General features: G+C 36.6%; 1 protein-coding gene across 1 annotated transcript; it reads left to right on the top strand.

The window, feature by feature from the left end:
- Positions 1-14782: 14782 nt before the first annotated feature.
- Positions 14783-18785, top strand: LOC103779879 (protein PTHB1-like; the record flags this gene model as incomplete). The annotated part of the gene is made up of 4 exons (XM_008947522.1): positions 14783-14957; positions 15630-15714; positions 17446-17629; positions 18656-18785. Coding segments are annotated over 4 exons (574 nt in total), but the record flags the coding sequence as incomplete, so codon positions are not given.
- Positions 18786-25157: the final 6372 nt, after the last annotated feature.

Raw genomic sequence — 25157 nt, 5'->3', positions numbered from 1 at the left:
CTTAGGCTTGTTTAGAGGTCTTGGTCACCCAAATGCAAAGTTGTCTCCTTACTTTCCTGGCTGTCAAATATCTGTGCTGAGTTTCTCTAGGTGTGGGTGAGGATGTGCTTACACTCCTGTGGTTGCTGTGTGGTGCAGAGGCAGCTGTGCTAGATTTAAAACAGTGGGTGTATTAAATGCAGCCTGAGATGTGCTGGTTGAGAACTCCACTTCATATCCTGGAGAGGATCTCTCAAGTGCTTTCTGTGAAGCATCAACATATTTTGAGGGCAAGTAAATAAAATAGTTTAAAATGTTGCACTGGACTGGTAAACCCTTCATGTGGCTGATTGAAAGTCACTGCTAATTGAAAGCTAATGATAAATGAGTTGCATGTTCTGACATGGTTAAAAGAATGGAATGGAGTGAAGCAAGTGAATTGGGCATAGTGTTTTAGGGAAGAATTCCTTTTCTTGTTCTTTATGCAGCAGCACACCTCCAGCTCAGTTCTTAAGGCATAAATCTGATATGAATCTAGAAATAGTCTGCTTTTATGAAGCAATGTTCCACATATTGTTCAGTCTTAAAACAATATTTATTGAAAAACAGTGAGAATATTTTGTTGGCATGTAGTGATTAGATTTACAGTCAGTATTTTTGTGATTGACATAATTTGATCATAATTTTGTTCCTTTCTTAATTTTTTTACATTTCCACCAAAATCAGGTAGGTCTAGTTCTTTTAATTAAAATAATGCTGGATTGGATCTGTTCATGCTGTGCAGGAATTTTGGTTAATCAGTTTACCAGTGTTGACTTCAATTATATGAAGGAATAGCAGTGAACTACCCTCATATTGTAACAGTAAAAACTTCTCATAGATTGGTAATCACTCAGTTGAGATAATTATCAGCTGATTTCTTAATCTCATGAGTTTGTGTATTGATACAGTGGAAGGCTTGCAGGAAATTGGCATGAAGCAAAACTCTTTTTTGACCCAGTGCAAATAAATTAATATTACTTCATCATTGATTTTTATAGCCTTTTTCTCATGCAATACTTGGGTAATTAGTGCTGAAGTTATCTTAATTCTGTACATACAACACAGAGAAATAAACTGTCCTGTGCCATATTGTCCTGCTCATATTGGTGTCTTTAGACATGGTGTGTTATCCTGCCTTAGAGAAATCTGGGAAAGAGACTCCGGCTTGGAAAATCACTTTTATTCCTACATTACCAGTTTCTGTGGAGTGGATTACATACAGCTCAGCTAGTTTATAGCCCTTAGCCTAACTCCTTCTGCATCCTGAGAAGGAGTCAATATACTGCTTGTGCCTGGCCTTAAAAAGAGAGATTTACCAAAGTGGAGCTTGCTTATAAGGAATATATGTTCTTGTGTAGTAAAATAAACCAAAGGGATCTTTGCTACAGCTTTGAAAAAGTGCAGATGAGGCCACAGTTTCATTCTTTGCCTTGCTTGCCTCAAGTCAAATGTGACTTATATTTGAGGAAAGTATATGCACTAGATTTCAGCAGAAATGGTATGAAGAAGTGCTTCAAAGTAAAACCAAAACCACTGTTACTTGAAGCTTAGGGAGCTTCACAGGTTATCACAAATTTTCTGTAGTCATTTGTGCATTAGACTGGATGATGGACAGGATAGCAGCTCCTGTAGGAACAAGCAACAGTGTCTAAGGAGCAAATACCCAAATTCTGTCCTTCAGGGACTGGTGTCTGCAGTGCAGGTTTCCTGAGCTACTGTCTGAAGTGCTTAGGAGTGTGTGAATGATCTTAGGCTGTAACAGGAGGATGACCTTTCCCAGTTGAGAGTTGTTCAGTGTGTAAGAGGTACATTGAGGTGAGTGTGGTAATGTTCTCAACCCTTCCAGTCTTCTTTTTCCATTTCTTAGTAAGATTTTTTTTTTCCCCTTCTACTTAAGAATTGAAGGAACAGCATATTGATAGCTTACCATCAGACACAGAAGATTGCTCTTGAATAGAATACTGGTTTTATTTAGTGACACAGAAAGCATAGTTTGGTAACGGTGCTTTCTTAGTTGCTGAGTTATTTTTCAATGATGTTCACTTATAGATAATGGCTTTTTATTTTCATTGCAAAAGTGATATTACTATTTTGTGCAATTCTACAAAATATACTTGGGTTATCTAATAGTTTAATAATCCATCCTATCTTTATATGACTTTTTCAGAGGAGTTGGTAAATGATTTAGAATAAGGTCCTACTAACTATGCACAGGTTTTGGAATTTTTTATCTGAAACTTTAACATCTTAAGTTGGCTTCCAGAATAGTTTGGATTTATTTGAAGTTGTTCAGTGGATGCAGTACCAATAAAAGGAAACAATAAAACGATAGCAAAGGGAAGGGAAAAAAATAGCTTTGACATGAAAAAAATTACAAGCCAAAAAAGTGTGAAAATACCTTGAACCTATCTTTTTCTCAGCAAATGGCCTTTAATTCATTTTACTTTTATTATAGCCCTGGCCCAGAGGCAAAGTATGTTTGAGTGTTACAACAAAGAAGGTGCTATACACAGGAATTTCTTTAATAATGAAATACAGCATATGTGTAAACCATGCAACTTGTAACAGGAAACTTTGTAAGAAGGGTAGACTGTGCTTCACTTTTCCACAATTCTGCAAGAATGAATTTTATTAGGTGTTAGTCAGAAAAAAATTATCAGCTGAGTTTTATGCTGTAAGGTTAAATGGTTCTTATAACTACGTTTAAATACAGCAGCAGTCTAAATTTGGGCTTTGATTTATTGACTGGTTCTGTTGAGGAGAAGGATACTTAACTGTTGCCTTCCTCTTAAATTGCTTCTGGATGAGGACAGATTGTTTGAAAGACTTGTTCTTCATGAGTTTTCATGGAATATATCTGCTGATGACTGCTTCTAAATAGCTTCTTCTGTAACTTTGGAAACCTCTTAGTGGTGGGTGTTTCTTTTAAATAATGGAGTTAGAACCTTCTCAAAACTGAACATGTGAATGGAAAAATAATAAAGGAAAACATTCTCTGAATCTCTTACCATCCATTTCCTTTCACCTTCCTCAAATTTTCTTAACAGTAAGATCATAACCTAACTGAGGTAAAAACTCTCATTGCCTTCAGTATGCCAGAACTTTGTCCAATTATAAATTGCTGGATATATCACTTAATCTGTGTTCTGTTAATCAAAACACTGTCATTAAAATGAAGTTAAACCAATTCTAGAAACACGTAACTTTGGGAACAGTTGTATATCTAAGTGAAAGACTTATTTTTCAATGCTTTGTAAGATTTTCATGTGATGCTTTTTCTAATTTCTTTTGTTGAGGTATGTCATCCAAATATGTGCACTGGTAGTATAAAATGTTTTGTGTCTTGCATGTGGGGTTACAGCTTCTGCAGTGCTCCTGCCAAGAGTCGGCGAGTGCCAAGCAGAACAATAATTACCTCATATGTTTTTAATAGTGCCTGCATATTAATAATGACCAAGCTTGCATTTGTCTTTTTGGTGACATATTGTTGACTCATATTTAATTCATCCTCCTCCTCTAATCCCCAGATTCTTCTCCTCAGTACTGTTGCCCGCCGTTTGCTGGTTTCCTGTGAGACAATTGTCTGAGATTATATCAGATGTTTTACTTAAGTTTAGAGATGCTGTCTCTAAAGTTTAGAAAAGCAGGATATATTATTACCCTGTCTAATAAATAGTTTGGCATGATAAATTTTCTGTTACTTCAAACCTATGTACGGCTTTATTATTTACATATGTACTTTCTTATTAAATGTTCCAGCATTTCAAGTGGATACATTTGTCTATCAGATTTGTTTGCTGCCTCATATTTTTTTATCCAAAAGAATGCAGTTTTAGTTTCTAGCTATCTAGTTGCTTTTGCCTTCTCAAAGGGTCTTTGAGAAATGTGTGTATGTAGCATTTGTTTATTTTTCTAGTATTTAACTGTGACTGTTCCATGACAAAAAAGGCTCTAACCTATAGAAATTTATTTGAAAGGTCACCAAATGCTTGTTGGTTACTTTTCCTAGAGGGGTGAAATATATCTTGTACAGGCTATGATGCTTGACACTAGTTCTACTTTGGGTTATTAGGTTTGGTGTAAATAATTCCTGTTAGAAATCACTTTACTACATCATTTGAGAGATTCTTCTCGAAGATTTGAGTGGTGGTGAGCAGGCTGAAGTGTATCCTTCCAGCACAGAAAAGAATGCAAAGCAAAGGCAATGAATACAGTTTGCCTGCATCAGAAGTGAGAGGGAACAAACTAGTGAGAGGAGATAAAAATCAGTGAAAATGTTTCAAGGTAAACTTCAGAGTTATGAGGAGAATTCTAACTTTGTGGTATCCAGTTGGTGCTGATCATGGTCACAACATGTTCTAGTCCTTGTTGTTGGGTTTATCATTGGAAAACCTGGACATCTGTGCATATACAGATAAATAATAAGATTTTTTGAACTGTCAGGAAATAACTATAAATTCAGGAAGCTGAAAAAAATCCTAATTCTTTTTAGACTTTGTTTTATCTTCTGGTTTTGTGTAGGACTCCCCTGTATCCCCCTGGGTGGTGATGCCAGCTTGGGTCAATGAGACTTGAGCTTCCATTAATCGTAGCTCTTGCTAAGCAGCAAAGCCTCTGCCTCCTGGAAGTTTAGGGGCTGCTGCTGTACAAAGTTGTCATTTCAAGTCCTAAAGCTTTAGGGTAAATTGGAGAATTCTGAAGGATTTAAAAAGTAAGCCATCAGAAAAAAATTTTAGCAGACCAAAAAGAATATTTCCAGTTACTGGATTCAAAATTCCTCCTTTTAACAACATTAATCTGTAACTTCACTGTGTACTCTGTTGCTCCTTGTCTGAAGTCAGAGCAGGTGAGTGCTCATAACTTAAAGAAATGATGCTTCAGCCTTGCTAAATTTTTGCATTTCTTTAACATGACTGAGTCTATGAGCATGATTTAATAAAGATAAACATGAATAACCCCCAAAATGTATATGGTGACTATAGTGACTGTATATGGTGACTATATCCCTTGACTAAAAGGGACAAGGAGGGATTACAGCAGAAATAAAATGTATGCAACTGCTCTTTAGTATGATTAGAATGAATGAATGAATGTGTCACCTTGCTTACCTGCAGAAGTATGAGAATGATATTTTGCAAGGTTAGTGGCAAAGTGATAAGATCATTGGAGTATTCTCATTGTTTCCAACTGTCTTGAAATACATAACAAACCATGCCTGCTTGCTAAATCTAGTGTCCTTTCTGAAATTGCCAAAAAGGAAACTAATAGGATGGTGATTTTTTTATAGGGATGTAATTCACTGACTCATTTGACCACAGAGTAGAAGTTAGTCCTTTCTGTATGTTGGTTACTAGCCTGGGAGATGTACAGACAAATGATCTGAATGTGAAAAGTGGCTGTATTTTATTGGTGTTTTTGAGGCTATTTAGTCAAGCTGTTTATTTCTAATTTTAATGGGATATTTTAGGCTTCTTGAAATGCTGTAGGTTTTCCACCTGAGATTCTGTAAACTCCCAGTTCTGCTGTTGTAAGCTTCAGACTGTTAGACTTTGTTCTAAGCTGTTTTTAATGAGTTCTTTGGATGTGACTTCAGTTATTCTGGAGAGCTTTCTGCAGCAGATGTTTTCAACAGCTCTAGCCCAAAAAATTAGTAAGGAATCAAAGTGATTTGTAAAGGAATCATGAAGCTTTGAACTCTAACTAGAAATGGAGATGTAGGTGAAAAGATGAGGAATTTCACTGGGTTTTAACAGTAGGATTTTGTTATTCTGCTTGGTTACAAGTTTGCTGGTCTGTCCTAAGTGGAGTATTAAAGATGGTGGATTTATTGTACAATGGTGACTTAAAATCTTTTGGAAGTACCTAAAACATTACAAAATAGGGCCTATATTCAACTTCAGCTGAGCTTAGTGGAAGGTCTGCTGTTGATTTGCAATTCATTAAAAACATCCCTGTGCCTTAACTACTCAATAAAAGGCCATTGATTTGGAAGGGCAGCTGCTGACAGTACTTGCCTTTGTTTCATTTTTAATTGTGGGAGATTTGCTAGTTCAGTAAGATGTTTGATAATATTTATATAATGTATGATAGGTATGTAAGTTCAGAGGAGGCAGCTTGATGTTGGAAAGGCTCACAGAGTAGAATTTCTCCTACCTTTGTTAGAAAAAGCCTGTGTCATTATTGTAATAACTCTATGAATTTGGGGGTGGCTTCAAAGGAGATTTCTGCAGTTGCCAGGGCTTGAAAAGTAGTTACTCAAGATGTTAAACTGAGAAACAGAATTTAAGGAAAAAGATTTCTACCATTTCTTCATGAATCATTATTTAGACTATGTCTTATGCATACAGCCATTCTGTGCACAGCTGATGTTCTTTTTCAAGACCCACTCTGTTTATACTGTCTATAATTAATCTACTGTATTGAAAAAAAGAACAGCTTTGTGTGATGCTGCATTCACAGCTGCCTGAACATTCTTCCTGAGACTGTTTCTTGCATTAGATAGAAAAATCCACTTTTCAGTATGGCAAGAATTCTTTGCATAATATAAAGGTTGCAATAAATTCTAGTACTTTAATCTGCTTTGAGGAGGAGACTTTACCTCTCATGTCTACACCAGGTTTCTCTCAGTAGGAAAAGTGTGCTAGATGCTGCAGCTATGATACTTTCAGATCTCTATACTTCATTGCCAGTCTTTTGTGTTCCTTTGAACTATCCTAATGTTTGTCCTAGGGATCCTTTCACCACCTCAGGTCAAAATGAGGGTTAAAGGGATTGTTCCCAAGCTGTATAACTTAATTATGTCATCTTCTGTGGTAGGAGACAGATCACGAAAGTGTATCACAGGTCTCTAAGGTTTGATTGTGCAAGTGAGGTCTGATTGGCCTTTGGAGATACTTTAATAGTTTAAGTCTCCCTTTCCATCTGAAGTCCTCCTTATGCTTTATGGCAGAGAGAAATCTGCAAGAGGTAAGCTTGAGAGAATACAATGATGTCTCAGAGAAGCAGAAAAGGTTCTTATTCTCATGGCAGCCCTGACTGCATGCTTTATTGTGTCTTGACCAGGGAGGCTTCTTATAGAGGGGGCTGTTGTACAGACCCCTTCCTAACCTTACCACTTGTGCTGGGACCTGTGAACATGCTTTACTGAAATACTTCAGTATTCAGAAGGGATTAGGAAATAACTAAAGCTAACATCATTAGAGTAAGGATTTAGTGTTTGCCTAAAACATGCTCCTTAGTTTCTCAAACTCCTATCCACCTCTCTATTTCTTATTTCCTTTCTGTTGGAGTGATTTTTCCATTCCAGCAGAAAAGCACTTAGTCAGTCTCAGCTGGAAGATACGTACCCTTTGTGCATCGTTTGGGGTGGGCACATGCATTAGCACTGAGGGATGCAGGGTGGTTTTCCTTCTTCTCTTCACACATTTTTGGGGTGTTGCATTGCCTTGACAGTGCTGTCAGATCCTCTGGCCTACCATGAAGGGCTGCAGCTGAAGTCCTGAGCTTTGATCCTTTCTGTAGTAGTGCAGTGAGCAGCCACCAGACCACCAAGCTCATCAATTCAGACTGCTTTCTGGACGTGCACTGGCATGTGCTTCCTGCCTTGGGTTAGGAAAGTAACCTAAGACTTGCCTTTTACTAGGCATACATTGTTTTAAGAACTGCCCAGCATACTTTCAAATGTCTTTTCCATTAGTCAGAAGGGACTCCTGAAGTGCTTTTCTCACAGGTGACCCAGATCTGTTTTCGCTTCAGGAGTAAGTTGAATGCTCCAAAATGGGTTTGAACTGGAGGACGTTTTGTTCTCTATGCTGGGAGAAATTCTGGGGGGCACAATTCAATGATGAAGAAAAAGGAAGATAGATTTACTTGTTTCAAGTCAGGAAAGTGTGTGGGAACACAGTTTGTGTGCATCCCTTTGCTGGTCAATGCACTGTGGATGTAACTTATATCATACTAGGAAAACATTTCCCATATATCATTAATTGAACTGGAGGACGTTTTGTTCTCTATGCTGGGAGAAATTCTGGGGGGCACAATTCAATGATGAAGAAAAAGGAAGATAGATTTACTTGTTTCACGTCAGGAAAGTGTGTGGGAACACGGTTTGTGTGCATCCCTTTGCTGGTCAATGCACTGTGGATGTAACATATCATACTCTGAAAACATTTCCCCTGTATCATTAAAGGGCTTTTGGGTTCCTGGATGTCTTACAAATGCCAACTGATCTTTTCCTTTGGTTTCATTGATGCTTCCTTCTACACAAGGCTTTTGGCTGAAGCTTTTGATGGCCATTGAAGGTGGTGAAGTTGTTGCTGCTGCTGTCTCCCTCAAATCTGTAACTTGAAGCTTTTTCTAGTTTCTAGTCTATCCCACTTGATGCTGTAGTTTTCATTGCATGATTTCACATGGTGCTCAGGCCTTGTGATTACATAATGTACTTTTTATGAAAATGATTTGGTGCTAGAGGAGAGGCTCAGAGTAGAGGAAATCATTAACATGCAAAAAACTTGAGCTCCAAAATAGCTTTAATTCAAAGCTTATTTCAAACAGCTACCACCTGCCTCTCATTTTGGCTTTGTGTTAGCCCTCAAAGTAGGTTGTGATTTAAAAGTGACGTAAATGTATTCATATCATGCTAGAATAACAAAACTACAAAACAACAGTAGCTGGCCTTCTCCTTAAAAGTAACACTTTCTGGCTGAGGAACATTCCTCTTGAGACACAAGCTGCTGAAACTATGTAGAGTACACTAAGTGATTCCATCTGATCTGCAGAAAACACTATGGGTTATAGTTTCACTTTATAAATATGCCACTGGCAAAGCCAACTGGCTGCAATAAGTTTTTTTGAAATGGACATTTCTGGCTGAGTTTTTGGAAGACTCCATTGCTTAAAGTGAAACATAAAAACTCCATTCACTAGCTACATGTTAAGAACAAATGGCCAAAGGAAATAAGTCGACCTATAAAAAGCTGGGAAATAAGAGTTCATACACAATTTAATTTTCTTTGATTATGCTTTACATGTAAAAGTTTGGATAACAGGAGTTTGCACTAGTTCAAGCTAGTAAAAATCCAAATCTGGAATCTGGTGAGCAGGAACAACACAAATGTGATGAAGAAAGTGGTAGGTATATTAAGAAGTGATGCTGTGCTCTTAAAGGCAAAAAGAGTGATTACTAATTCAGTCTTAGGTGTTTTATGTTTGTTTCTTCAGGCAGGATGATTGAGTGCTGCAGTATGTTTGGAAATGATTGTTCTAAAGAACTTGCCACATTATGTCATATCACATTCAATCATCATTGCTGTTAGAAAATGATATATATTAAGTTATGTGTGTGTGTGTGTGATTAGGGTTTATGAATGCTAAAGATGAATGTTTCCATCTCTGTTATGATGTGTTGCTAAAGGTGCTATATACATTTTTTAATTCATAGTTATAATGTAATGAAATTGGTAAGAATAAGAATATTAGTAATATAGCTGAGCACAGAAGCTGTTACTACTTGTTACTTCAACAGTAGCTCCTCAACACTTCTACTGACCTTTACTTTTTCCTGTCATTTAAACTGTGATGTCTACTAGATTACCACTGTAAATCAATTATATCAGCTGCAGTGTTTGTCTTGAAATGTCATCAGAAAAATACAAATTAACACCTAAATTGTATATTTTAGACAAGCTTAAACCCTGAAGGTTGTGGTCAGAAGCTGTATAAAAGACAGCTTTCTCATTACCACAAGTAACACCAGAAATACCTGAAATTTAATTAAATCACAAAATACTTAACAGTTTTTGTGTAAGGCCATTCAATTTAGAATTAAATTGCTTTTACTTCTAATCTTATGATATCTCAAGCTATATTCAGAACTTTTCACAACAGTAGAATAACTGAGTAGAATAATAGAATTGTAGAATTATTAAGGTTGGAAAAGACCTCTGAGATCATCAGGTTCAACCATCACCCATTCAGTATGCCTCTGAATGTGAACATATGTGATTTTGAGGTAGCAGATGTGGAATAACTGTGGTTACATGGACACCTGGATAATGAAACACTATTTTCTTGCAAGCCAAATAAAAAATGCCACTAGTTATTTCTAGTAGCCAATAACTATACTTTTAAGATAGCTACACCTAAAAGACTGTGGTGGCAACCAGTGGGCTAGCACCTTTTACTAGTTACCAGTGTTTGTTCGTGTTTCTCAGAGTGCTTTAGCTGATTACTCAATTTTATACACCTGTCTGACTTATACTTTTTCTAGACTCTATCAGCAGTGTGATAGTAATGTCAGCAGCTATTGGGCAATGGAAGCTGAACATCATTAACACTGATAGCATACCAGTGCAAAACTTCTCAAGTTTCTCTAATGGTTTCCACTGTTTGCTGATCAGGAGTATGTGATAGGACTAAATCCTGTGAAGTTTCACAGCCTAGAGGAACAGATATCTACCATAATGCCTTGGAGTAGATCAGAGAGGAAAGATAAGGATGCCTTCTTTGATTCTTCTTGATGCCATGTAGTCCAATCCCACTTCCCAAGCAGGTTCAGCTAGAGGTTGCCCAGAATTGCATCCAGTTGTCCCTAGAGATAACAGGTTGATTCAAGTCCCTCCATGAGGACCAGAGCCTCCAGACATGAGGCTTCTGCCAGAAGAGGGCTTCAGAAAAGGCTTCTGAACAGTGCTTCATCAATGTCTTCCTGATTGGGTGGCCTATGGCAAATCCTCATATTGCTCTGCTCAATTATCCTGACCCATGAGCTCCTGACTGGCTCGCTGCCTGTCTCAAGGCAGAACTCCATGCATTCCAGGTGCTCTCTTCCTAAAGGGACAACTCCCTATCAGTGTCCTGGCCTGCCCTTTCTAAAGGGCCTGGATGCATCCATCTTAGCACTCCAGTCCTGTGAGCTAGCCCACCATGTCTCTGTGATCCAAGTGAGGTCATTGCCCAGTAACTGCACAGAGATTTCCAGTCCCTCCTGATTTTCCCTGTTCTCTGGACATTCCTGCAGAGGCACTTTGGAGAGGTGGTCAAGAAGGCTGTGGGAGCTCTTTCCATAAGGCTGCTGTTCCCTGTGCACTTCCTTACTTAGATTCCTCTGCTTGAGGTGATTCCACTGCAGCCCTCTTTTGTTAACTGCTGTGTCCCTTGGGTTTGTGTAGTCCTCAGGGCCTTTTGCTTGCCCACTCCATCTCTCACCCCCTCACCTCACTGTTGTAAAATCTCTCCCTCCCATCATCCCTAGTTTAAAGTTGCTCTTGCTGCACTGGCAAACCTGTTGGCAAAGCTACTTGTGCTGGATTTAGCCAGAGGATCCTGTCTCATACAGACATCTGACAGTCCTCAGAGGGCCACATGGTCATAAAACGAAGCTCTGCTGCAGATACCTGCTGTGCAACCACTTGTTGGCCCACAGGTCACACTGTCTACCTCATGCCCTTCCTCACACCCTTAACCATCACCCCCAGGGCCATGTCACACTTGATACTTTCCATGGTGCTCCTAGCAGTTCCTAAACGTGTGTGGAGTTACTCAGGTGGGGTGATGATTCACTTGGCTGAAAATTCTTTGAGAAAATACAAATTCAGGGTGGTGTCCTACTATCTAACAGCCAACAGTACCAGGTCTGGCTTAGGAGATGGAAGAATGATGTGACCTAAGCAAGGTCTGGAGGCCCAGAGGGAGGGAGGTGAGCAGGGCTGCTCCTGCCAGCAGCAGCAAAGCATTAGATTGGCTTGGCTCATTTGTCTGCTCACAGCTTTAGTGTGCTTCAAGTGATGCTGTTTGAACTTGTATAGGTGCTACAATTCTTTTATGAATGCATTTTTTAATTTTAATTTTTCTTCTTAAATTTTATATAGTTGATAATGTCAACTGCTAGTGATGAAAACCAGGATGTTCAGAATTGTAGGAACATTTTTATTAAATAACTTTCAAATTCATATATGCATCTTGCTTTGCTTGTAACTGAAACATATAAGGTACTTATTTGTAGATCAGCCTCAACAATTTCTGGATTTTAAGTTAGTAAAGTCTTTACAGTGTTCTTGGCTAGTTCTTCGGAGGCTCGGGATAAGCAGCAAACCAAATGTTCACTCTCTGATCAGTAGTTGCTGTAACTTCTTGAATACCACATATTTCAGGTGCTGGATCTCAGCTATAAGTTATGAATAAATAAATTCTGGAATCTGTCCTCTGAAGAATATGTAAGAGAGTAAATGACTCCTAAAGACATAATAAAGATGCTCTATACAAATAATTTCAGAGGAAATGTACTAATTCTGTGTATTGAAGAGGTGTGTGTATATTTGTGTATCTAATGTGTTTAGTATGCTGTAGAATATGTTTCTAATTTTAGAAACAATAAATTCTAAGGCTGAACACAAGGCTCAGACCCTCCTTTATAATTTAAAAAGTCTGTGTAGAAAATCCTAGGAAAAACATAGCTCTCCAAAAGCATTTTCTAAACAGACCAATTGCTGTAGAGCTATGTCAGACCCATAATTCTCTCAAAAATGATTGCCTTTAGTCACAGGAAACATTTCTTCATTGAGTTTTGCTGTTAACAGAGGTAAAGAGTTTACATTTCCTAGCAGGATGTATGACTTTAATCTGCGCACAGAAGAGGAAACATTTAAAATGTTTCAAGTTTCCAATGCAGTGGCACAAACTTCAGAATATTATAGATTAAACTTTTGACACTTAAATCATCACGCTGAAGTTGCTAGTGACAAGTGGTCACTAGTTTAATGAGCTGCTATAAAGATGATGTGTTTAAATTTTCTCACTTGCAGGATTAGAAAAAAACCAAATATATTGGTTTGACTTCAGTATCAGGCAGGATCTAAGTCTGACTACTTTAATGATTTCCATGTTGAATTGCTTTTGTATAACGTGCTAGTTTATTAGTACAGGTTCTGTCATTTTTCACCTTAGGGAGGTGAGTTTTCATTGGTTTTCAGCTAAGTTTCTTTTTGAAGCCACCAGGGATTTTTGTTTAATGGAGTACTTCCCTCATGTTTAATGAATAAGGTTTTTTTTCTAATATAGAATAAAAGTATTTTCTAGATTTTAGTTTATTTATTAGTTGGAAATGCTATTACTACCTTGGTAAATCAAAATGTAAGTATTTTCAGTTAATGTTATCCCTCAAAATGTGTGCACTCTAGTTCTCAAACAGGCCAAACCAACAAAAGAATTACCTTTAAGGCAGGTTTTCAGAAAAGGTCCGTGTAGAACATAAGGGAAGAAACAGCTGTTGTGATTATGTGCTTGAAATGCCCTCAGTGTTCCAGAAATTACACTGCTGGATGTGTTCTGCACATCTATCTGTATCATCAGTGGTGTGAAGGATGGAAGAATTTAAACTTTTTCGCTAAAGACCAAAATATTCAACTTTGCCTCTACCAAAGGAACATTAATTATGCTTTCACATGTCCTTCCTATCAAAGGATTGATATTTCCAACAGGGTTTGTAGACCCATGCAGTGAATTCCATGCAGAATCTGGAAAAAAGGAGGGGAGAACTTGATTATGAGAAAGGGAAAATCTGAAAAAGAGATCAGGGAGGGCAAGTGGAAAGGACCCAGGTGCTTTGCCTTCCTTTTTTCTTCTTCTGTTTTTATCCTTAGCTAATTTTTTATTGTATACTTTATCACAAGGACAAGTGAAATGATGCACTGCTGGCCGTTACACTGCTATTTATTTTTAAGTAGTTAGTTTCTATGAAGAATCACAGTGGGAACTAACAATATTTTGGGCTGTACTTTACATTTGTTACTTTTTCAGATACTGAGTATCTCTTTTGACCTTTGTAACCTTTATCCGAGTGTTAACAATGAAAGTTTAGTCAATTTTTGTTTTGCTTCAACTTTCTGTTAGAAAGCAATTCACAAAGGACTGAGAGTGGAGCTTAGTAAACAGTTTGTTTGGGTCCTCCATGCACAGAGAATAATTCCTGAGACACAGAGGAGTATTTTAATTGAGTTGAACAGACATTTTGAATTTATAAATATTTCATATTGTGTTTGCAAGATAGTGGCTTATCTCTGGGTTCAGGAGAGATACTTCTATCAACTACAGAAGGTATTAGTCTTACTGGTATAGCTCTGCTTGAATTTGTTTGCATTGTTACTCCTGCATATGAAATGCAAACTGCATAATCAGCTTCTAATCTCAGAAGTCTTCCAAATGAGACTGTGAATTTAGTTCAGTTTTTGGACCTGTTTTTGTTTTATCCTGAAGACAGAAAATGTGAATGCAAAGTGTGGGAAATATTACTATGGGGCTAGTTTGACAACAAGAGATATTTGCAGGACTTTTTGTTATGTTGCTTGAGTAGACATGAAAGAGTAGACTAGCTTATTTTTAAACTGCAGCTGTTGTGACTGCTTGTAATCTATAGAGGCATTTAGGAACCAGAATAGTTTGGGGTTTTGGGAATACTGAAACATTTCTTTACACTGAAATTATAATGGTTGTATCTGTAGGAATTTTGGTTTGAAATAAAACATCTAACACTTTATTTTTCTCTTCATATATTCTGAAGGTATTCCTTCCAAAATCTAGTTTATTTTAGTAAGTAAGCTATTATTGAGGTCGGAATAGTTAATGTTCTTCCTCTTCGTAAATACTCATGTAAATTAAAATTCATCTTTTTTTTTTTTATGAGTAGAAATTTAATTTATTAATAACTTGAGCACTAAAACTACGCAAACAACATTGGTTTGTTTCCTTTGTATTTTGCTTTCCTTAGGTCGAGATTTGATATGCATACAGTCCATGGATGGGATGCTCATGTTGTTTGAGCAGGAGAGTTATGCCTTTGGCCGTTTTTTACCTGGATTTCTCCTGCCTGGGCCCTTGGCTTACAGCGCTCGGACAGATTCCTTCATTACAGTGTCTTCTTGTCGACAGGTTGAGAGTTACAAGTATGTGTTCCTGTTGAGTAATTATGGCATGTTTTGGTGCTATCATTTAGCATGTAAAGAAATTAAAAGCAGTCACGTGTAGTTTCTAGTCTGTCTTCACTGCCAGTTTTTCTTCTGGTTGGTTGGCAGTTACAAAATAATAACCCAAACCCACAAACCTCCCATCTCGTGCTAGATCTGTCACCTACTGGTGCCATTTTTACTGGTGTCTCTTGGATTGGAACCACACAGGTTACTGAAGGGGTATGCTTGAGAGTGTAGTTATCACATATAGGAGATTCTATGTCAGGGTAGTTTAAGAGGGTTTTATAAAAGCTTAATAAGATCAATAAAGATAATTTTTATTAGAATTCTATTTTCACAAATTGAAAATATGCTGGTTTCTTGCTTCTTTATGGTCTAAATTTGTACCCTTTAATATCTTTAGCTGTTGAATTTCTTTTAATGCCAGATAAAATCTGAATAGCAATGTTTTATTAATTTTTGCTTTTACACTTAGCTGGTATCCTGCAGTGGTATTTATCTTAACATCTTTGACAGACATATTGCAGCAGGATTTTTAACAATCCTTTTAGACTGTGCTTTTACTGTGTATGTATACTCATAATAATTATTTCTTATTTAATGTATGTGTATTAACTACAAAGATTCTTCTTTTACTTCCTATAACAGATACCATGTGCTGGCATTTGCAACAGATGCTGATGAAAGACAAGAAAAAGAGCAGCAAAAACTTAGTTCAGGGAAAAAACTTGTGGTAAAACCTGTTTATTTTACATAACAAGTATGGTACACTGCATACATGTTAAGAAGATCAATGCTAAGTAACAAATGGAAACATTGTCTGCTGACAAAGGACCTGATCCAATTGCCATTAAAGGCAATGGAAAGGCTCCAGTAGATTTCTGTTAAAATTTCTTTGGACCTCAATTGTTTAAGTCTGGGCCTTAAAACTCACTGTTGTTCTAAGGAGAGAAGAAAAAAAAGAACTGTGTACTAGAAATAACTGTTTCTAAGGAGTATTTGTAATACAGGACCTAAACTGTAGTAAAATACACCTGAAATTGCTCATGTTATTAGTTTAGATCTATTTGTATCTTTGTGTTGGACTTAAAAAGTTAACCTCATTCTACTTGGGGAGTCCTTTGTACTTAAGAAAACTGTTTCCACAAATAGCATCTTGTACTTTTTTTTTGTCAAAAGCCTGTGGATTCATTTTTCTTCAGGAGGACCCTGTGCCTGAGTTGTTTAATACTTGAGCTGCCTCATGTTAAGAGGAAGAAAAATTAATTCTCCATGGTCCTGCAGTAGAATTGCTTGTCTGCTGAATATACTGTGTAAAATGCTAGATTCAGCAAATTTCACGTATGAAAGGAAAATATTGGTAGAGCATCTTCATCCCAATGGCTAATCATAGAATTTTTTTCAAACTATATCAGTCAGAATCCTACATTTTGAATTAGAAGATGATGTAGCTTTTAAGTAAGAAAATTGTAAGCTTCATAAAATATGCTACAAATTCCATATACTTTTTTTAATCCAAGATGAGAAGCATACATGGAGAGAAATATAATAAGACTGGCTTTTTTCCCTTTGAGTTCTAAGGTTGCAATTCCAGCTTCATGTATCAGATATGCCAGTTTGTTTACTAACACAGTCTATGTTTTTAAGCAAAACAATTGATGCTGTTCCTATAGGAAGTGCTGACTTCATCTTTTTTTTACTTCAGAAATTCCTGAATTTCTGTTTAAACAACTTGGCAGCAGTCGAAAGCACTTTTTGCATGTGTGAATTAGCTGAAATTTCTCAGAGGAGCTGAAGTAACAAATCAATGAAGTGTATCAATATGCAGATGTAAGGGTATAGGCAAGGCAGGATTTGCAAGCACTTGCTTTTTATACTAATGTATGTAGTTGGAAAAGTGGACAAGCTATGACGTGCACCTTTCAATCTGAAAGATGTTTGTGTATATTAGTGACTGTGAGCATGAATATTGAATTGCACACCTAAAACTTTGCCTGTTTTTCCAGTTACTTTTATTAGAGTAAGTTATCACGTTTTGCTCTCTGGCCTTGCCCTTATATCTAAGGACATGTATAGAGGCAGGTTAAAATCATTCTAATACTCTGTTCTTGGATTTAATAGTTAAAATATGAAGCATTTTCATTTTGAATGGAATGTGCATTTTAAAGTTCAAATGTACTTAAGTACATTTCACTTGTACTTAAGTGCTTAAGTGAACTGGATAGCCACCAATTCATGACTATTTCAGAAACTGGATGTTTTTGCTGCTTTACTCACCACAAGGAAAGTTACTGCCTGCCTTCAAAACAGGATGATAACTCTCCTTCAAAAAAAGACTTTGATTTTACTTTCATATCCATGTCAATGATACTCATATAACTCGATGGCTTCTGAGCCTTCTCCAAGTTTTGTCTTTAATAAGCAGCTGCCAACTGATTTCTGAGGCATGTTTTTTCTTTTGTAGGTGGATTGGGTTTTAAACATCGGAGAGCAAGCACTGGATATATGTGTTGTCTCCTTTGATCAGGCAGTTTCTTCTGTTTTTGTGCTGGGGGAGAGAAACTTCTTTTGCCTTAAGGATAATGGACAAATTCGGTTCATGAAAAAGCTCGATTACAGTCCAAGCTGCTTCATTCCTTATTGTTCAGGTTTGTAAAAGGAAAATTCAGCTTCTCTTTAGCTTGGTTACTTTTACAACTAAGGTGTGTGTTTGTGTTTTTTTTTTTTTCCACTGAATAAATAAATTTTTCTGAATAAGCTGTTGACTTGTAGAAAATCTGTGGAATTGGAGCTCTCTTTTTGGATGAAGCAGTTTTATTTTAAACTGTTACTTAATGTGAAGTGTCATAATTTTTAGATTCTAAATAGATACTTTCTCATCACCAAATGGAAGTACTTGTGGTTGAGTAAGCTTGCCCAGGCTACTAAAGAAAATGGTAGAATAAGAGATTTCGGAAGAGTGAACAAGTTTTTAAGGACCTTCTGTCATTTACTTACAGTTTAAAAAATCAAATAAAGTTTACTCTTGGAAGATGAAACTAATTTCTTACATTGTGTGGAAGCAACTTGGTTGGATGCCACTACAGAACTACAGAATCTTAATGTTTATTCTGTATTAGTGTTTCAAAACATATCTGATAAATTTTTGTCACCATGTCTTATTTTAGACTTAAAATATAATTTTAGACTTTATAAATATTATAATAACAATTTTCACATTTTATGCTTTCTGATTTAAATTCTACTATAAATTAAACCTCTGAATGCATATACCTTTAATCAATGCTCACAAGTCAATGAATTAATAAAGAATATAAGCAATTGATATTTAACTGGTATTTATTTAGTCATGTCTATCCTGGCATGTAAACATGCTAATTATGAGTCTTTGTTGGGTTTTAAGTTACCAAACATGGCCAGCTAGGATCTTGCAAAGTTGTGGCATGTGTTGTGTAGTATGCAATTGAGAGTGGTATCCATAATTAATCACATATGTCCTTGATTATTGGCAATGTAACTTTCATAACTTTTGACACTTTAATTATATTAAATTCACTTATAGCGAGTAATGGCTCAAAAGGAAATGAAAAAATAGTTTGATGATAGAAGCCTCAAATAAAAGTACTGGCTTTTGAAAATCTTTCATCTTAAAACTGTTTTTATATCTTTAACAGTGAAGGAAGGAACAATAAACACTCTGATTGGAAACCATAGTAAAATGTTGAATGTTTATCAGGATGTTACGCTGAAATGGGCCACTCAACTTCCCCACATTCCTGTATCAGTAAAAGTAGCAAATTTACAGTAAGTAACTTGTTAAAGTTTACTTTTTTCAGATTTATTTCCAGTTGTGAAGTCTGCTTCTAGAGCCTCACAAACATCTTTGAGGTATATAGCAAATAAGATAACTTGTAAAAGGAAACTTTGAAGTGTTTTTCTTTCTTTTGTAAAATATTTATTTCATTAATGGGCATTACTGTTGACTCTAGAAGAGTACTGGAATGGCTGTACTGTGCTTTAGATTCTTCTGTTCATTGAAGGTAGAACCTTAGGGCTCAGAACTCAGGTGGAGTACTTTCTTCTTTAATAGAATGAAGTGAAGCTTTGCAATTTGGTAAGATGTGGTAAGAATTAAAAGCTGTCTAGATAAGGTGCTGAGGGATATGGCTTGTAAGTGGCCTGCTAGAGTTAGAAATGGTTAGACTTGATGATCTTGAAGGTCCTTTCCAACCATAATGATTCTGTAATTCTGTGAATAATGCCTCTGAGAAGTTTATGCAGATTCTGCTTGTTTCGTGTGACCTTTAATGCTCAGTTTGATTTTAATGAGAATTTTGAAAGCCTGCTAATTTGTACCACATCATTTTGCTACTTAGATTCAGAATTCCCACAGACTTACTAATCCTAGGATTTGGTTTGGGGTTTTCTTCTGTAGAAGGTGAGAGAGCAATCCAGTCCTACAAACCTCTTTATACAGGTACTGATAAATGAAGGAACATCTGTGTGTCTAGACCCAATGGCCTGAAAGGCAGGGAGAAGAGCATAGCCCTGAAACAGGGATGCTCAACTTGTGTCTTTGTGTTTAAAAAAATGTGGTGTGCTTCTTTCTGATGTTAAAACCAAACATGAGCCAAACAACAAAAACCTTAGTAAAGCATATAAAGGTAGTAATTTGGGTTATACAAAACATATGTGCTTAATAAAAAAAAAGATAAATTAAAAGGGAATTCTTCAAGTCAATGTGATAATGATTTTCTAGCACTCCACTCAAGAGGCCTCAATCTCAGCTGGGGCCTCTGGGCACTGCTGTGACATAAATAATATTGAGTACTTTAATAAGCATAAAGTTATTAATCCTACACTGCTGAGAGATTGAAGTGCCCTAAATATGATGTGTGTCAATTAATTACTTTCACATCCTTTCCACTTTTATTGCAATAATATGAAGTAAATGTAGTGCTCTGAAAGCAGTTGTCTCTGCAGATTGTCTATGTTCACCTGTATTTTCTTGTTGGCCTAATATTTACTTTTAATGTATGGCTCTGGCTTGCTGGATAAGCAAAGCATCATTAGAAGCTATTTTATGAAAATCCCTTGGGGCAGGGGTAGCAATTCCCTCATAAAGGCAGGCATATACTTTATCCTATATTCTTGTTAGTCTGCTTCTAAGATGAACTGTTCAAGTGCTTCAAAGAATTCCAGCCAAGTAATGGGTGTGTACCCCTCCTTATTCTTACTAACTGATTTTTCCTTTTACATGTGAAATGCAGTATTTTGCTATTGCAATATCAGCATGTAAATGGTGATGATAAAACACTACAATATTTGGGATTAAATTCCAGCATAAACTGCTTGATTTCCATCACGTTTTCAGAAACATGCAAGCAAAAATAGAGTCAAAGATAAGTGTCAGCTTGCAACTGTTTTGGTGAAGTGTCTCTGCACTCTTAAAGTGAGGTATTTTGAAGCTGTTGAACTACAGGTTGGTTTTTTTTTTTGGTTTTCTGTTAAAATCTGGATGTTCTTGGTCAGGAAACTGATAATTTCCTATAAAAACTGGTGATCATGAACTTGAACTATAGTAGAAAATATGAGAGTTTATCTTATTCTGGGTTTTACCTGAGGATCTCTATAACTATGATCACCAAGCTGCAAGTTCAGTTCTAATCATTGTTATAGAAGTTGGTCCCTTATTTTGTTAGAAGTTTCTATTCTGGTTCTGTTGATGTATAGTAGTTAATAATGGTTTATGATGGTGGAGTCCCCATCCCTGGAGGTGTTGAAAAGATGTGTAGATGAAGTGCTTAGGGACACTGTTTAGTGCTGGTCTTGGTAATGTTAGATTAATGGTTGGACCTGATGATCTTTAAAGGTCTTTTCCAGCCAAAACAATTCTGTGATTCTATGACCTTGTTTTAATATCAAGGGGGCTCCTACATACTTAACATTGCTTGGGTTGCTTCAGAGGTATAACTATTTATATTGACCATTTGGGTTAATTCATCCCAGCACAAATGCATCTTCCCATTGGTAAGCCTGCCATAATTCAGGTAATTGCGGGGAGCAAGCCCATAGGAATGTGGTTCCTACATTCTTAGCTAAAGGACCTCATATGGAAGTAGTTTTTTTCTTGTAGGCAGGGATTTGAGCCTCTAAAGGTTTAAAGTGATTTAATAGTCCCTCCCCACGCCACTGACCCCCCAAAGGTGGGTTATGTTTTTTAATCATCTGCAATAACTTTAGACAGTAGCAGAAAGTAATTTTTAAGGGCCTGTTCCAAGCTGTATTTATTTTTCTGTGCCTGAGTTATCCCATCTCCTTACATATGACCATAAAAGGTCCTTGGAGTAGATTGAAATACTTAGACAACTACTTTCCTATTTATTTGACACTAACTCACTTGGCAAAGCTGTTCCTAAGAGTACCCTGTTCTACTGGCCGATTGTTTTGCACTAAGTGCTACTTTCCTATTTATTTGACACTAACTTACTTGACAAAGCTGTTCCTAAGTTTTAATGGCTGATTGTTTTGCACTAAGTATTAGTCTGACCTGGCTGGCCTGAAACTAGAAGGTGATGTTAAGGTGCATTCAGTCTCAAGCAGAATAGCTCCTGTTGCCAGCCTCAGGGATGTTTCCATCACAACCATCTGAAGCGCCACTAAGGGTTGAGTTAGAACCACCCAGAGCATTCTAGCTTGGATGGAGTCTCAGGAAGGGGATTTCTGCTTTAACTGCCTTCAAGCTACAAACCCGTTTTTGCACTAGGAAGCATGAAGCCTTTAAATCAGGGACTTCATTTCTTCTGGACATTTTTAAAGTTCACTAGTCTTAATTTTACTGCTTGGGTTTTTTTTTTGTACGCAGCCTTTGAGTTATTGCTAAGAGGTAGCATGATTCTTTTTTTTCCTTCTTTCTGAAATAGACTGCAGGCTTCCTCAAATATCTCTTTAAGTCAGTATTTCATGATGTCCCTATTTTTGATTGTTTTTGACTATCCATCAAGAAATAAACTCTGGTGGTATCTCTATGTCAAAAAAAAAAAAGTTGTTTTCATGTGGAATTTATCAGCAAGCACAGTTGTAACAGTGAACCAGCATTCTCACAGGGTTTATGGGATGTGTTGTGGAAAAACTATTTCTTCCTTTTCTTTCTAATCTATTGTGGACTCTTACTACTTTAAGCACCAGTTTCAGTGACCTTCATGTTGAAATGAAGGATATTTTCACCTTCAGCCACATTGGGATTTGATTAGGAATACCCAAAAAAAACCAAACTTCAGAGCCACCCTTAGTGATTGTAGGTAATGGAATACTTTGCATATGTGGTGCCTTTTTAGGAGCTGCATCTTGGAATAAGAATATGGAAACCAAGTTTTTGTGAGAATTTATATGTGCTACTGTATATGTGAGCAGAAGGACTGTTCTTCATGGAAGAAAGAAGGATTCTTGAAGCAAATAATCCACAAAATGATGTGTATGCCCTGTAAAATGTAAAGTTCCTTTTATTACGAGGGGTTGACAAGTATGGACAAGTTGGTGAAAGTTACTAGAATATTGGCTTTCACTTTATTTGACAGATAAATATCCTTTTACTTGGTAATGGAACAGTCTGTTTTCTGAAGAGGAAATATAAAGCAGTCTGGATAGATTTTTTTTTTTTTTTGTGCAGAAGTAATTTATCACTTTTAAAGAATAAGAATTTCTGAGTTTCTTAAAATATTAAATTTCCAGAACCCAACTTTTTAGCTTGAGTTAGGCTAGTAAATAGACTTTCATTATCTGAGATGGGGAAAAAAAGTTCTTTTTAAACAAAAGTAACTTATAAAGCCAGGAAGTAAGAGTAAAGACTTTATATGTTCAAGATGGCAAGAGGGGCTACTTAATAAGCTCTATCCACACGTCAGCTCTTTATCAATTTCATAAAGCTTTATACTGAGGAATGATCCTGTAAAAATATCAGAGCTCCACGTCTTCACCACTGATTCTGTTTTGCTAAGTTAGCAATCAAAATTTTTTTCCCTGCTGATTCCTAGCATTACAACTGACAATGGTATTTAAAATTGAATTAGGTATTGTTTGTGATTGCTTCTCCACAGATGATCACTGAGGCTTGACTAAAGGGGTCATGCTTGAACTATCAGTGTTATGAACCACCAGCCCATGAAGGCTGTATCACATAGTAATGTATTTATTGACCATTTATTGAAGCTAGCTACCCCATAGACTGTTGGTATTCATGGTTTGACTTATGCAGTTACATGTTTGATTATGGATTCTACTGAAATGGAGACTTAAAGTAATAAAGTTGCATTGTGCAGGCTGAGATGCAGGAAATACTACAGCTTACTAGGTCACTTCAAAGTTACTGGCTTGGGATGCTATAATAGTGTCCAGTTTTCTTACTACTTCTAAGACAAAGTAATTCAGTAGGTCTAAAATTTCCAGTGTTCTTGTATGAGTCCTTCTTTACCTTACAGAAATAATAGAGACACAGAGTATTTGACTAACGACAGTGCTGAAAATTGATTTTCAATGTAATCCTGTTAATTAATGTTTGAATATTTGTATTGTCCTGTGTGAAGCTAATAGCTGTGGGTACTGCACTTTCTGTCTTTTTGAAAATCCTCACGTGTGTTAGGGTTACACAGATGAATTTTAAGAGTGTTTTAGAACATTTTAAAATACTTAAAAGTTACTTTTGGAGATAGTAACTTCTAATTTACTGAAGCAATAGTGTCTTGCTCTGTCCTGAGTTATTTTACTCCTAGCTGCCTCTTTCCTTTTCTTACATCTTTTCTTGCTGCCTTTCACTTTTCTGGTTTACCATACACTACTGCAGGCATCTGACATTCATTCTTTATGATCAGACATGACCACTTAAGGATACTTGCAGGTAAAAGTGGGAAGGTTTTTTGGCTTGATAGTCTGATGCTCCACCTATGTACTGTCAGCGTTGTCTGCCTTGGTTATTTGAAGGACCATGTGAGCAACAGTGAATGCAAAAGAATTCCTTATGTTTTGAGCCTAGTTTCAACAGTCTATGTGAGCAAAGATGGGTTTTCATGGCGTAGTAGCTTATTGTGTATTCCAGTACTCTGCTCCTGTCCAGTCTTTCCCTGTTAGTCTGCAGCTTGACTGCAAGGCTGAGAAGGATTGCTCTGGTGGCTCTGACCAACAGAGTCTCCCTACACCACCTCCAGTGCTCTTTAAGCAAAGGCAAGTGATATGTACACTTTGGTTTCTGTGTTTTGAAGGGGAATATGCTACAGAAAAGACATTTGTGTTTATTGCATTTAAAAACAATCCCATCTTTACCCCAACACCAAACAATCAAGAATTTTACAGTTATTGGAGTATACATCCATAGAGAGAATCACTTTGTTGCCTTCTAGAAAAATGTTCAATACAATACTCCTTTTGGACCTGTTGATTTGTTAGTATCAAATGCTATGGAATGGCTAGGAACAAGTGTGTGGTTTGCATGCTTACTTGTCTAATGAGGTATAAAGTCCCTGAAGACTGTTGTTCACTGGCTTCATAGGCCAAAGACTTATCTTCTCTATATGATTAACAGTTTGAGCCTAACAAGATAATATGCTTGTAACTTCATGACACTTTATCTGTATAATTTTATACATGTCTGATTCAGCAACCTGTCTCCATAGAGAAGAGAAGAGAACACAAGACAGTGTTTAAATTGTTTGTTTTGACACAGGATTAATTCCTAGGTTTGAACTCATATGTAGTCCAACAGACTGATCAGTTTAATTTAAATGAGGTATATGAATCAAATGATGGGAGTTCAGAATTCTCGTGTCTAGCTCTTGGTTAAAAATGTGCTTTATGAAGTTTTAGCTTCCAGGTTTTTGTTTTTTTTTAATTAAAATTTACAATCAGTTTGCAAGAGAGATACTGGCCTGATCCAAATAGGAACTTGAAATTTGTGTTTCTGGGCTTTCCAAACAGTAGAAAGGGAAAAGGAACTGAACTGGAAAAAATATGAATAAATATTGTAGTTGAATTAAGTATATAAGGTGTAAAAGTGCAATCACATATAGGGTAATAGTGGGTGGAGTCAAAATAAAACCCTTCTCATTGAATTTTTCAGCTATCCAGATGCCTGAAAGTACTTTGTTCTTCATTCCAGACCATCTGTTACTCCTTTTTATAACTGAC

This window comes from Merops nubicus, unplaced genomic scaffold, assembly GCF_000691845.1.
Source record: "Merops nubicus isolate BGI_N331 unplaced genomic scaffold, ASM69184v1 scaffold249, whole genome shotgun sequence".
Classification (NCBI taxonomy): Eukaryota; Metazoa; Chordata; class Aves; order Coraciiformes; family Meropidae; genus Merops; species Merops nubicus.
Note: the sequence above shows the minus strand (reverse complement) of the source record. Positions and strands in the feature narration are given on the sequence as shown.